At 37.1% G+C, this 15,866-nt stretch overlaps 1 protein-coding gene across 1 annotated transcript in view; it reads right to left on the reverse strand.

Moving 5' to 3' along the window:
* Positions 1 to 15,866, reverse strand: part of EP300 (E1A binding protein p300) — an 82,726-nt gene that overhangs the window by 30,137 nt on the left and 36,723 nt on the right. The window contains exons 4-11 of the mRNA XM_070947817.1: positions 14,171 to 14,426; positions 13,053 to 13,166; positions 10,382 to 10,618; positions 9,787 to 9,880; positions 7,674 to 7,811; positions 3,144 to 3,261; positions 2,317 to 2,488; positions 118 to 195 (exon numbers count right to left, since the gene is read on the reverse strand). Of these exons, the coding sequence (XP_070803918.1) occupies positions 118 to 195; positions 2,317 to 2,488; positions 3,144 to 3,261; positions 7,674 to 7,811; positions 9,787 to 9,880; positions 10,382 to 10,618; positions 13,053 to 13,166; positions 14,171 to 14,426 (1,207 nt within the window). The remainder of the gene's footprint in view (positions 1 to 117; positions 196 to 2,316; positions 2,489 to 3,143; positions 3,262 to 7,673; positions 7,812 to 9,786; positions 9,881 to 10,381; positions 10,619 to 13,052; positions 13,167 to 14,170; positions 14,427 to 15,866) is intronic.

Here is a 15,866-nt window from a genome sequence, read left to right on the forward strand (position 1 = left end):
TGTGGAAAGCCAGTCATAGTAGTAAGAAATTGTTAGGGCAGAATGAGTATACAACCTAAATACAAAATTTCTTGAATCTAACGATAAATGTCATATGAGAGGTCTCTAAAGTCTCACCTGGTGGTGTCTGCATGCGATTTACCATTTGGTTTGGCACATTGGAACGAATCATGTTTGGGTCAGGAAGAGGACCATCTGTAATGTAGATAAAAATCCCAAAAATTAAATTAATATTTTTTCACAAATCCTAGGCACTTTATAAGGGCTCATTCACATATCCCTCCAATTATGCTAATTGGTAAATGATTCTTTATATACATGTTCTCATGTTTGGGATCCGACTGGGGAGAACATCACTGGAGGCAGCTATTGGATTAATTAAATGGCGACCCTCTCCCTCTCCCCCGGCTTCATGGTCCCCCTCAGTCCATTTTTAAAAATTTCATATTATTGTATATTGTTTTATTCCTTTGCTATTGTTATGTTCACATTTTTTTTAATTTCTTTTCATTTTATTGTTGTAAGCCACCCAGAGTAGTCCCACGACAAGATGGGTGGCAAATAAATTTAACAAATAAATAAATAAATAATGCAGCCTTTGTTTGATCCCCAACCCAAAGCTGGGGATATTGATCTGATCCAATTATTGTTCTTCATTTTATTTAGTTTATTTTATTATATTAAATTTTTATACCGCCCTTCTCCTGCTGGACTCAGGGCGGTGAACAGCCAAGAATAAAAAACATCCAATACAAAATTTAAAATTATTAAAAGAATTAAACAAATTTTGGCCCAGATTTAAAACATCCCAACTAAAATCCGTTACAATTAAAATATCTGGGGGGGTGGGGGGGTTTACACTAGCCCAGCTTGGTGAAATAGAAAAGTTTTGAGGGCACGGCGAAAAGCACGGAGATCTGGTATCCTACGTATCTCCGGGGGCAGGTCGTTCCAGAGGGCAGGTGCTGCCACAGAGAAGGGCCTCCCCCTGGGGGTCGCCAGCCGACACTGCCTGGTTGACGGCAACCTGAGGAGTCCCTCTCTGTGGGAGCGAACTGGCCGGTGGGAGGCTATCGGTGGCAGAAGGCGGTCCCATAAGTACCCGGGCCCTGTGTCATGGAGCGCTTTAAAGGTGGTAACCAACACCTTGAAGCACACCCAGAAGACCACTGGGAGCCAATGCAGCTCGCGTAGGAGGGGTGTCACATGGGAGCGGCCCATCGCTCCCATAATCCCCCGCGCGGCTGCATTCTGCACCAGTTGGAGCCTTCGGGTGCTCCTCAAGGGGAGCCCCATGTAGAAAGCATTGCAGTAGTCCAGTAGTTCTATCACAAGCCTTACTCTATGCAGTGTTTATGATGCTTGGTAACAACCATGCTGATGATATAGCAGGGGCTATTGGCTGCTTCTGGCTATTGTGGGCATACCTTTTCCCTTCTAATACTGGTGATTTCCCTGTATGGCCATCTTGGCTTAGAAAGGAGAAACCAGGTACCAGTGTGTAATTTTTGCTCAGTGTTTACCAGATGAGAAAAACAAGCAAGACTGAATAAGTAAGAAAGTGCTAGTGTGAGCAATAGAAAGGAAACAATAGGAATGTAAAGCAGAAAAGATGGAAAATCCCCATCTGTCTCACAAATCAAATTCTGATAGATTACTAAACCTAAACATCTTCAAAATCTGATTTCCCCATCCCCCCAGTGCTAGCCCATTCTGGAGAGCAGTTGGTGAATTTTTTCCTATTGGTAGGAAATTGAACAATCATTTTTGCCAACTTGTTCCACATGGAAATTGTCAAGAGAGCATTACTTGCTAGCCTTTGTTTTTAAATTTTGTTACTTTTGTTTTTAAATTTTGTATCTATGTATTTTTACTGTTTGGCTGTTCACCGCCCTGAGTCCTTCGGGAGTAGGGCGGCATATAAATCAAATAAAGTAAGTAAGTAAGTAAGCCTTGGTAACAAAGCAAATGAAACTGGCTGATGGGACAAAATTAATTATGTCAGCATATTTAGTGAATTTTGTAGCATAATACTTGAGCTTGCCCATCTTCTTTAAAAGAAAGAAAGAAAAGCTAGGCTTAAGAAGATGGGGAATTTGGGAATTTCTTCAGACATTTACCATAAGATATTTTCTTACTTGCCTCTCCTACCATGGCACCACTATATCCATTTTGTTAGAATAACTATGAGATTTATAAATTCTAAATAAACTGATGAGCCCATTTCTAAGATATCACAATTATAATTTTGATTCTTCGCTGGCTAAGGATTAAAATTTTCAAATATTAATTACACAGGTTAATGTAAACACTTACTTGCTGTCATTCCAGGCTGTGGCTGCCCCATGGGTCCTTGACTCATAGGAGCTGGTGGCATGACTGGGGCATTTGGTATCATATTTTGTCTCTGCAATCTGGTCCTTCTCTTTTCCTCCAATTCCTTCTGGATTTTATAAATTTTTTCTGCTAATAAGTGATAGTACTCTGCCTATAATGGGAAAGATATGTATATTAAATAAAGATTAATGATATGTATTTGCTAATTTTAAACTTCCAGGTGTACAATATGGATTTTACTCTTTAGAATTTGATGTTTATTCAACACTAGTAAAAGAGCTATCACTGTAATTCATGTTCTGCATGTAGAAAACTAAACAATGTAGTAATGTGGACTGGTTGGACAGGTAGGTGGGAGCTAAGAATACCTAGAAGTTAGACTATAGTAAGCGCCAAGATAATCAGGTTTCTCTCTACTGCCATCAGAAGTCTGCATTACAAACTAGACTGTAGTACCGTCAGGAGTGTAATATGAAGTTTGATATTACATGTAATCTCAAGGCCATATAAAACATATCATACACAAAATTCATTTGATTTTAATCTTCATTCTAAGGCAAATCTGCACATCTAATGCAATATCTTACCACAAGAATGAGTAGCAGACTGCTCTTTACTGTTAGGATCTATCCAATTATGTTAAGAGCACCACGAAAATTACATTCACCTACATTGGTTTGGTCTGAATTTTGTTCTTTGAACACAACAAATGAGTTTAAATGACTGTAATTGACTTTGTAATCCAACTATAAGGATCAGCTGTTTAGAAATGTGTGAGAGAAATAGGACTCCAGAAAATAGCATACCCTGCTATTTGCAGATTCATACATGTCCCCTTCAACTTTCCGAGCATAGGAGACAAGATTCGCCATACGCCTATCTTTCAGTGCTGCAGGGTCAGGAGTTGGAAATATGGCTTGTACTCTAGAGGAATATAAGGGGAAAAAAATATTAAATCTGGACCCTCAAATCAAATAACTACCTACTGTTTCATAAGCAAGCAAACAAATTTTTTTGAAGCTTTGTATTACATAATACCACCATGTTTCACTTCAATATGGCATTCATATTTCCTTTAGGAATAAAAAGTAGTTGGTTGGCTGATAAATCAAAACAATCCTCAACACTTCCCAGTATGAAGGCAAATATACGTTTCCCAGGATAATATGTGAGGTCGAATTTGCAGTCAACAGGGCTAGAGATTTACCCTTCTGAGCTTTTGGACTCATGTTGGAGCCCATCTTCAGGGAGCTTCTCTCTATTGGCTTAGCAGCTGAGGGCTTGGCAGCACAAGGAAACAACAGCCACCAATAGGAAGGCACCACATAAACACAACTCATAGAACAGCCCAAAGCACGTATTCCAGTAGAGAGAAGTTCCCTGAAGATGGGTTCCAGCATGAGTCCAAAATTTGGGAAGAGTAAATCTCTGGTCCAGGTGACTGACCCAAATTCGATCTCACACTTCCCGGTATGTTTAGAAATCCAGAAAATGTTATCATTATGAACTAAATTATCAGTGCCAAGAAGGGAGAGAAGCAATTCAAGTAATTTTAATTTAGCCATATCAAAATAGGGAAGAGAAGGGATTTATTTAGCCCACAAGTATTTTATCTTTCTTGTGATATTCTTATCAATGCTGCTATAGGTGAGAAACATATAGGAACTCTGCAGTTATGTTGGCACTCAAACAATAAAAAAAAAACTTACTGAAAGCTTGTACACCCAGCCTTATTTAAGTTTAATACAAAATAGTCTTGCCAAATCACAGCAGCACAACTTCTTGTAATATGGAAATAACGGATATCTAACAGAACAGCCTTCCTTGACTCAGGACCCCTCCAAAATGTGCCAGACCAAAGCTTTCATTGCCCTTGCTACCTGGAAGTAACAGGAATGGTAATTCAATACAACAGAATACAGCCAGGCACAAAAGATTGCGTTGACTGCTGCACAGTCAATGCAACCTTTTTCAGCCCTATCAGATCAACAGAAAGCACTGGATTACTTGGGTTTCTGGAATTACTTTGTAGCTTTCATACTGTAGCTATGATAGAAAATTATAGCTGACTCTTCCAGTGGTTTACCACAAGAGCCAGTAGATCATAGCTGCTGAAGTCTAGGCCCAAAGGATGTTTAGCAATTAGAGGTATGGAAACTGTTTGAAAAAGATGACTGACAACGTGCAGAAGCATGGACAAAGTACTTTTCTTTTCATCATTACAACAGCCATGTCTTTAACCAGCTTGCTTTGTTACTTTGTAAGCTGTTCCGAGATATCTCTGTGCATGCTTTTTTTTTTTGCTTGATGGTTTTTCAAAATCAATTCTGTAACCGTGGTTAATGCAGGAATCCAAATTAAAGCACTATCGACAAAGGGATTTCCAACCTCTACTCACAAACATACAGTGAAAGTAAACTCTCTACTTCCCTTAATTGTTTTAAATGTCTTAACACTAAAGAGAAATCTGTATTCCTGTAACTTAAGATCATTATTTGATTTTCAAATTTAGGCATAAAACTAGCAACTTTGTTTCCCAACTAATATAGAAAGGAAGAATCAAGTTCTTTTCTTGGTTAACTCCAATCCAATGGTACCCTACCAGGGGTGAAATCCAGCAGGTTCTGACAGGTTCTGGAGAACCGGTAGCGGACATTTTGAGCAGTTCGTAAAACCAGTAGTGGAAATTTTGAGTAGTTCGGAGAACCAGCAAATACCACCTCTGGCTGGCCCCCGAGTGGGGTGGGAATGGAGATTTTGCAATATCCTTCCCCTGCCACGCCCACCAAGCCACGCCCACAGAACCGGTAGTAAAAAAAATTTGGATTTCACTACTGAACCATATTAAACTTTTCTTTCTTGCCAGTTTCTCTAGTGATAAGGCACTTTTTTCTTGCCACTGATATACTCATGCCTTGTAAGTAGCTGCTATTTGACACACATCCATGTAGATCAAATAGGCCCTACAGAATCTAAATCCTGGGGACCAATGGGTGTCCCATTAAAAAAATATACTTGGTTTATTTTTAGCTCCCTTATAAAAAGGAAATGCTGTTCTTCTGCAAAGGAAAATTAAGATAACTTTCTACAGGTAGAATAATATATTGCAAATATTGCAATATATTGTTAACTATTTGTAGACATTCTGAATAATAAATAAAATAATAAACACATTACTAATTATTACTGGTTATAATAGCTTTTTATCAATGTATTTTATTTTAGTCAACAGACACTTAAAACATAATATCTGGGCCATGTATCCATAACCCCAAAAGTTGACAACCATGGTATATGATAGACTAGGAGAAAAGGAAAGGATATACTATATTGAAATTAAAATTGTCTGAACATACGGAATAGAGGGAATTTTATAATTATATTTATAAGGCCATTCAATTCTACTGCCATTGTGGGCCACATGCAATATTAAAATAATTTAGAAATACATACAGAAGATCAGACATCCATAAAACAAACAACACCCGCCCCAAGCTTTAAAAAAGAGCCATATAACACAACAAAACTGCACCCACTATAGCCCAAAGTGCTCTGAATAATCGCTAAGGGGCTGTTCCAGATAGCAGGCATAGGTTATAGAAAGGCATGCTTCCTAGGCCCCGTCAGATAACACTATTCAATGGATGGCACTTGAAGTGTGCTGACTCTGCCTGATCATACAGGATAGCAGAAATTATGAAGGACAGATGGCCCTTCAGATAACCAGGCCCTATACCATAAATGGCTTTAGAGGTAATAACAGGTGCCTTGAATTGCATCCAGACTCCTGCTGTTAACCAATGCAGCTCATAAAACATGGTTGGGGGATACCATGGAACCTGGACAAAAATTGTCCAGAACCACTGACTCCAATGATAGCCAAAACTACCCACTCCTTCAACAAAACAAAAACTGCTGCAAGGGTGCAATTTTATATCCCCTCCAAGCAGTCTTCATGAGCCACAAGGTGTAACGATCAAATAGACAGGTAGCCAAGTTAGCAGATCTGAGGATCCTGTCCATTTTTTCCAGGATTACAACTCTAAACTTGGCATGTTAATTATCTAAGACCTTGATGAATACATAGTTTAAATTATGAATGGAAAAGTTAAAACATATGACATAAAGAGGGTAGAAATTGGTTTAATTTAGATTGATTGATCAGGTGCCATCTAGTTCAGGTCAGCGCTCAACTACTAGATACTGTATATTTTCTTTATGATGATCTGCCTCTAATGTTGGTATATATGAAAGTAGGAATTTATAGGATTGTGACAGGTTGGCTATGTAACCTTTTTAGTATGTGTGCAAAGACTATATCTATCTATGGCAATTGGAATAATAGTATTATAGTTCCTTTATACAAAGGGAAGATATAACAATGAATGCAAAATCTACAGCGAGATTTATTATAAAGTGTGAGACTGTGTTGGGTAAAATTATGATTGAGAGGGAAGTGAAAATGAGCAAAATTTGGGAAGTGTGACATGGTTTAATGCCAAAAATGACTGTATACAGTCCAAATGTACAACTCTGAGAGAAAAAAGCACTATACATTTGAAAATAAAATGGACTGAATACAAAAGGAAGTTATACAAAAACAATATACTGAAATGGATTGGTCATATAGGAAGACAAAATTAGTTAAGAGGAAAGGGAAAATCAAGAAAACTGTAGTTAGTTGAAGTTGATAAGGTCTCAAAAAAAAGTCAGGTGAATACTTTAAAGAACAAAAGTCAAGGTATAGTGTATTGCTATGGTGGAAGCAAAGCCAGCATGAAAGGAAAGAAAATCCTGGGGGGGTATAGTGAATGGTTTTTTTAAAAAATGGTTTTGAAGTTCCTTTTCTATCTTCTGCCATTTATTTATTTCACTTTTTTCTTTGCTTTGCATAATACTGCTTATATTGAAAGAAAACAGCTTGATGGGTATGCATGACTATAAAATGATACAATTTTTCAACTATACAATGTTGCTGTGCACTAATGTTTTAGTCCTGGAAATAATGAAGATATCTTGCTTCCTTATCAATAGAATTTATTGCCCCATCAAAGCAGCAATTATGAGTATTTCTTAACACTATTTGGACATATCAATTTCTCTTTTCATTAGAAACGTTATGGCCTTAACTTTAGATTCTCACCCTATATCTAGTTCAACATGCTATAAAGACAGTTTCCACAGTTACATAAGTAAAGAAGAAATCAATAATTACCATTACATATTGTGAAAAAACATTACGGATTTATATTTTGTTATATTATGTTTACCATTCTCATTATATTGTTTTATTTATAAGATTTGTTTAGAAGTCTGAATATTTCATCAGTACATACAGTTTATGAACAAGGTGGTTTCTGAGATCCTGAGTAATATCTTCATGCCATGGTTTCCGAATTCCAATACCAGAAGGATGTGTTGCAGTTGGCATAGTTCCCAGACCAGCAACATTTGCATTTTCATTCAACATAGGACTGAAAACAAAGTAGAAACTTATGAGGCACCATAAAACAAACTTGAGTGATACCCTATATCCGTGATGGTGAACCTATGGCACGCGTGCCACAGGTGGCACATGGAGCCATATGTGTGGGCACGTGAGCGTTGCCCTAGCTCAGCTCCAGCGTGCATCGACCAGCTGATTTTCGGGCCTTCCAGGCCCACTGGAAGTCGGGAAATGGGCTGTTTCCAGCCTCCGGAGGGCCTCCCGGTGGGTTGGGGAAGGCTGTTTTTGCCCTCCCCAGGCTCCAAGAAAGCCTCTGGAGCCTGGGAAGGCAAAAAATGGGCCTACTGGTCCCACTGTGCCATTACATGCCAAAAGCGGGGGGAACGTGGGGGGCGTCGTGCATGCATGCATGGGGGGCAGGGCGCATTGAATTATGGGTGTGGGCACGCACGCGTGCAACCCCATCCTCCCCACGCTTTTGGCACGCGACAGCAAAAAGGTTAGCCATCACTGCCCTATATAGAAGACAAGATAGTTTATTTTATTGGTGTAGCCCTCTTATATTTATAAAAAGTTTCCTGTTCTGCATGATCAGGTGTGTTGTATGTCATCTTAGGCAGATAAACCTTTGTGTTTCCCCCAAAATGATTTTTATTTCCTAAATGTGAGCTTCAATATCTCTTGTCAAATTATCAAGATTAAAATCAAACAAAAATTAGAAAAAGAACTCATAATATTCTTATATACCTCTGAAAGTTTTATTTGGAGAAATAAGGAAGCATTTAAGAATTATGTTATGGGTTTGATATTGGGAATAAAAATCCAGCAAGTCATCATAGTCACTAAGTCTTCTGTCAATGCTGTACTTCTGAAAATATGTTTCTTCAGAAAACATATGCATTTCCAACTACAATACTTGATCAATTATTTTTTAAATTTTTTTTTATTAGTAATTTATATTTACTTAACAACTGTGGCAAGAAAGATCATAAAATGGGGGAAAACAACTGTGCTGTTTAGCAATGGAAATTTTGAGCTCAATTGTGGTTGTATATCGAGGATTGCCTGATAAAGAGTAAAATGAAATACATTTGATTTCCACTTGTCCTAAAATGCAATGAATTACTAAGTATATTAGGAAAAAATGCAGAAAAATAAGTGTAAGTATTTATTCATACTTTATATTAACTTCTAGTGGAGGTATCTACTTCATTCAGCTCAATCATATCTACTTTTACATCCAATACTCTGATCTTTTTAGTGACTATGGTCAAACTTTTTTCAATACTCCAATACAATTATTTTTTACTGAGAAAAGAAAAATGGAATCCTGCTGTTCTTTTTAAAAATGAAATTTTCTAGAATTTCTAGATGTTATGATAACCTTCACATGAGAACATTCAAAATAAAATAAATTTCAATATTTTTGTGTTTACAAGATTTTACTCCATTTCCTTGAGAAGATCTAATGCAGATCTAATCTCACCTGACAAGATGGAGCTATTGTAAAAAACTAAGCAACTGCCTTGAATGAGGATTGTATCTGGTCTTATATATGACTGCATTTCAGATGCACTACTTGGATGTTTTCCTTTACTTGGCATCATCCAAAACAGATCATGCTATATTTAGGAATTAACCGATTTAGAATGTATACCAGCTGTAGCTTTACCAGAAAAAGAAAAAAAAAGCCTTCAATCTCAGTAATAGTAATATCCAGTCTGAATTACTACCTCACAGGGTAATGTAGTGTAATGTAGTAATGGAAATTCAGCTGGTACAAAATGCTGTTTCCAGTCTTAGTGATTTTTAAATGGTTTGGGTAATTTAATAAGTAGTGGATGGGCAGCACTAATCAATGCATTTCCAGGCCCAGGTTAGGATGCTGGAATCAATCTGTAAAGTTTCTTATTGGTGCTAAATTACCTGAAAATCTTTCAACTATAGCAACCACCCATCTTTACTAATTTTATAGGTTATGATTTAAATGAAAGTAATCTTACTTTTGAGAATTTACAGCTGAATGTAACATTGCATCTGGTAGCAGATTCTGGCCTTGAACTCCAACTCCTCCATTCACTCCCATAGGATTAGCACCTATATAGGAAAAACAAAACAAAGCCCAAACATCCTAATTAAATCTTTACTATGTTGTTTTACAAAATGCAAAGCCTTAATGTGTATTAGTTTGTATTATACCTGTACAGTGTAAGAATGCACTCCATCCCTGATTTTTATAACTTAAACATATTCAAAGTTTGAAACATTTGCATCAAATAATTACCATTACTAGAGAAATCTCCTTCATGAGAAATACAGTAGGATTCTTAAGGGAGACCTAGTTAATTGCTGAGACCACAGGCACATCAAGCAAAAATTACAGCCACACTTCCAAGATACTTCCCCCTCCCCCTCGTAGGAATATGTACCAAATAATTAAGTTTTTTTTAAAAAGATATCAATTTTTTTATCAAAAATTTCAATTTTTGTAATAATTTTCTAATAATTTAAATTTCTTTTGACACTTCAGAGAGAAATACTCATCAATAAGATAAAGACAACAATAGGAGACATATATTTTGTCTTCTGTGAACTTACTTGTGGGATTCATGGGACGAAGCCCCTGTGGTGACTGTCCTTGCTGCTGACTTTTCACTTGAGCCTGTGTCTGCGTTGGCATCTGATTCCCTTGATATGTCAGCCCCAGAGCTGCATAAGCCCTTTCAATAGAGCTGGGGTCAATCTGGTTAGTAGCATTTATGTTGGGTGTTGTCTGCTGCCCAACTCCCACAGAACCAGAATTTCCAATTCCTACTGCAGCACCACCTAACAATGCTAGAAGCAATGAAAACACAAAGATGGAGAAGTGATTAAAAAAAAACCCAGCTGGACTGATAGTAATCCATATTTTTAAATAAACATCAAAAACCATATAGCATATTATATCAAAATCAAATATGCCACATTATACAGATAATCAATTTATGACCACAATTAAGCCCAAAATTTATGTTGTTAAGTAAGAAAATTAAGTGAGTTTGCTCCATTTTACGACTTTTCTCACCACATTTGTTAAGTGAATCACTGCAATTCTTAAATTAATAACATGGTTGTTAAGTGAATCTGGTTTCCCTATTGACTTTGCAGAAGGTTGCAAAAGGGGATCACACGACTCCAGGACACTGCAACTGTCATAAATGTGAGTCAGTTGTCAAGAATCTGAGTGTAAATCATGTGACCACGGGGATGCTACAACGGTCGTAAGTGTGAAAAATGGTCATGTCACATTTTTTTCAGTGATGATGTAACTTTAAACGGTCACTAAATGAACTGTTGTAAGTCAAGGTCTACCTGTAGTTTGGGCAGAATCAGGACATCAAAAAATTGTTGAGATAAATACTCCATTTAAAGTTCTTGATGAGAAACATATTTTTTTGGATTTTTTTTTTTGTCATTAATCAGGATTTCAGACTCAAGTGAGAATTTTTCCCCTTATTTTATTACATTGATCAAATTACAGAATTGGAGACAAGCCTAGTCAAAAGAGCTCTCTAAAAAGCCCATTCATATGACAGAAATTTTGCTCTCTGTAATAGGATTCATTAGACCTGCTGACATGGCAAGTGAAAAGATGGAACAGCAGTGCCCCCCAAAATAACCATGGAATCAGGAAATGCTAGTCATTGTAGCTGTTAAAAGCTTCCCCCCCCCCAATGAATGCCATTTTTGAAGCAAAACTTGAGCCCATTTAACAACATTAATGTCTAAGTGTTAAACTCATCAGAATTAAGTTTTCATAAAATAATTTTGTGCTCATTTTATAAACATTTTGCATTCTTATTATTTTAAAATTATTATTACATACGTCTTGGTCATTTCTGCCGATTATTCAGCTTGATCAAGAGTTGTGTAGAGGAGAGGCAAGGAAAAAAATGAAAAATAAAAGCACAACTATGGGGGAAGAATGGTATATACCTTTCATCAATGAAGAAATATTGATTTACTAAAATGTCACTCCTACAGGCATTGAAAAGGTTAAATATGTTACTTTCTTAACCTGACCTAACAAAACCTGGTATACTGATTGTTCTCATCCAAGTAAAGTTTTATTAATTAAACTACTGCAATTGTAATTGAGGAACTCATTTTAAGAGATTTTTGTTCTGAAAGCTTTTGTGGACTTTTTTATGTGTTATAACTTCTATAAATGCAGGATAGCAAAGGCTGCAATACATGGATGAAAGCAGTGATGAAATGTAAAATTTGTTACTACCAGTTCTGTGGGTGTGGCTTGGTGGTGGTGGGGGTGTAATGTGACTGCATGGGCGTGGCCAACTTTTTTTTTTTTTTACTTTTAAAAGCATTTTTTCTACAACCTTAAGAGGTTGCAGAAAAAAATTCTTTTAAAAGCCTCTGACCATCAGGCAACTCAGCTGGGATGGTCAGAGGCTTTTAAAAGCATTTTTTTCTACAACCTCTTCGGCTGAAGAGGTTGTAGAAAAAATGCTTTTAAAAGCCTCTGACCATCCCAGCTGAGCCGCGCGATCTTCAGAGGCTTTTTTTTTTTACTTTTAAAAGCATTTTATTGGCCGAAGAGTTTGTAGAAAAAATGCTTTTAAAAGTTAAAAAAAAAGCCTCTGATGATCGCGCGGCTCAGCGGGGCATGGGGGGAAAGGGATTTTTGCTACCGGTTCTCCGAACCACCTGCTGCCATCGCTACCGGATCGAGTCATCCGGTCCAGAACGGGAGCATTTCACCCTTGGATGAAAGTAAAGGAAGAAAACTAAAAAATGAACAGGCATCTTTATTACATTCTAAGTGCTTAGTGTCCCAGGAGGCAGCACATAAATTAATGCAATAAACAGAAATACATCTTTTGATGCACTGTTTGTCCTACAAAACAGGGGTGTCAAACTGGATTTCTTCAAGGGCCGGATCAGCATTGTAGTTCTCCTCCGTGGGCCAGCCAGGAGGGGGGAGACAGGATGTTGCCTCCTGTAGCATCCTGCCTACCAAACAGTGCCCTGTTTCGGCTGCCAGAGGCACCCAGGCCGGTCCTTTGCTATTTCCAGGCCGGCCAGCCCTCAGGCCTTGAATTTGACACCTCTGCTATAAAGGATTTTCAGTCTCAGGCATTTTACCTTGCATAACATTGAAAAAAAAAAACCTATGAAATTACAGTATACATAAGTATAAGATTCTGATTTTGTTAATAACCTAACAATGATATTATAACAGTAAATATAAAGGGTGTAAAGAACTTCTTACATTGTTGATTTCTTTTATCCCCAGCATTTTTAAGAGGAAGACACACAGGACAATCATGCCGGGTACAATTCTTCCAGTGAGATATGATTTGTCGTGAAGATGCACAATGAGCCACTAAAAGAAAGTAAAAAAACATTTTGTGACTCACACAACCCTGAACATTTCTTAAACTATCTATACAAACTGAAATCTGCTGGTACAATATAATTTCAACTTTTAAAACACGTAGGCTCCTAGAATTAGAAAGCCTACCCCTGTTGTGACCATTAAAATATTTGTGGATTCATTCCAGCCAAGCACAGGTTATAGTTTCTGGACATATTGTAATAAATCATTTAGACCATTCTTTTTTCTTACATAGTAGAAACCAAGATGCTTACTAAACTTTCAGTGCATTTATAACTCTGATCTCACGAGGCACTGTGGCTCAGTGGCTTAAAGACGCTGGATTTGCCGGGTGGAAAAGGTCGTCTCTCTCTGTCCTCCAGCAGTTTGAGCCCTAGCATTGTGTGATCGAGTGAGCCCTTGTCATTTGCCTCAGCTTCTATCAACATAGCAGTTCAAAATCATGCAAAATACAAGTAGATAAATAGGTACCACTCTGATGGGAAGCTAACGGCGCTTTGTGAAATAGCAAGAAACCAATTAACCCTGGACCTGCCTGAATGCGAGGCAAATTCAGTGTAGAAAAGCTCCAGATGATGTTTGCACAGAACACTGTTAGACACTCTGTGGGTGGAGCTAATTCACCCCTACGGTGTACCCTGGATGAAACTAGCAATCTTAGGCAGCCAAACTATTTTGTACTAACATTTTAGACTCACTGGCTCTCAATGTACAAACACCATATGCTAAATAAATCAATAAATCCGATCTCAAATTCATCATTCTATTAAATACTAGAACTACAAACCAGTTTTCATTTCAGCAGTATAATATAGTCTAAGCAAAAGCAAGTAGTTTTATTGTTGCTCATGTTAAGTAAGTTTAACATAAATTCTTGTTAACTTCCAACAAATCATCCAAAGTACTAACATTAGATTAAGATTTAATTTTTGCCAATCTCTGCTGTACAGAACATGATCACAAGTATATAGAAAATCAGAAGTTGTACTTACCTTGACAGGATTTTCCAGCCTGGCAATGTGTCATGTGGTTGAGGACATTCTTCATGGTTCGACAGTGAGGGAGGTTACACTGTCGTACTTCTCCATTTGCTTGCTCCCGCCTTTGACATTTGTGAGCATGCAAGAGGAGAACAAGTTGCTGCTGTATAAGCTTGCGTTTTTCTGGGTCTGCTGTAGGTGCTCCTGATCCCATAGCAGTTGATACCATACTAGCCTGCTGAACTGAAGGAGTCTGCTGCTGCTGACACTATCAGAAGGAGACAAAGCATTTTTGAGTTCAGCAAAAATTAGAAAAGTGATTTTTTTTAAGCCTCTTCCTGGGGCTTAGCTTGGAGGAACCATAACTATTATTTTAAACGCAAGCTAGAAAGAAGTTAAGTTTCTCAAGAAGTTGGTTCTACAAGATCGAAACTATTTTGTTTTAAATTCCCCACTACATATAATCCCTTAGATAGATAAAGCTCACAATCCCAATTTATTATCACCCCCACAAAACAATACTTCATGTGAAATGATTTCATTACTAGATTAATCTCATTACTAGAATTAGTTGCAGTCTTTGATAACCAACATAGAAATGTATCATCCCTTCATATGGAGTAACACAAATACATACTCTATCACTGTCACATACTGAATTATAGTATCACTGAAAATAGATAAATGAAAGAGGGTCTTTTCAGCTTAAAACCTCTACTGAGATACTAGATATACAACTGACTATAGAAAACATCAGTTCAGCACTAACTTGTATAATTTTTGTCCAACTTTTACTACCAATCTTAAGCATCTCCCTTAAGCACAGATCAGTAAGAATTAATGACATTTTTTCCTTGAGTTCAGAACATAAATAGGGGATTTTTTTCAAAGTTCATCCTGAACTATCTGAAGTATACAAAATAAACCAGAGGAGTAAAAAGTGGTCATAGTGCAATACCAACTCTTGAAATCACTACACATGATTTCTTCAAGCACTACAACCACAGTGGAGTTTTCATATGAGATAAAAGAGGAAAACTGTTAAAAACTGTGGAGAACAACAACAAAAAAAAGCTTGAAGAAGAAATTCAGTTATGTAAGCAATAGTTTAGTCTTAAAAAGAGAGGAGGACTGAGACAGAAACTCAAGATTGCCCCATCTTGGTTCTCTTTGAACCAACGTATCTCAAAGAGCTGACATTAATACATGGAACAATTCTATAAACTGTATTTATATGATTTAATGTAATGTAATTCTATTGCTTTTGTCTTCATCTTCACTCTTGTAAGTTATTCTAAAAAATCTTTCAGTTGAAATCAATTTGGTTAGTCAAATAGATAAATGTCGACTGAACTTTAGGAAATGAAGTCAAGTAGCCTTTCCTTTTAAGCTAAATTGGTAACTTAGTGAAGTCAAAACAACCTATTTACACACACACACACACACCCCAAAGATATTAACTCTGATGCCTATTCAGAGTTACCTGAAAGGAAACAATTTCCACAAGACAAAAGAAAAAAAAATAGAGATGTACTCTACAGTACCCTGCTTTGCTTCCTTCCCTGATCCTGACAATCAAGCTTGCTCACACATACCCATCAAAATCAATAGTGGATTACCCTTGGCTTTGTATATATTTATATCTTATAGCCTTATAGTACTGAGGCTGGCTAAAGATTTCTGGGAGTTGGAGGCAACATTTGAAAGC

Source organism: Pituophis catenifer, unplaced genomic scaffold (genome assembly GCF_029215685.1).
Source record: "Pituophis catenifer annectens isolate HBS135680 unplaced genomic scaffold, rPitCat1.0.hap2 SCAF_7, whole genome shotgun sequence".
Classification (NCBI taxonomy): Eukaryota; Metazoa; Chordata; class Lepidosauria; order Squamata; family Colubridae; genus Pituophis; species Pituophis catenifer.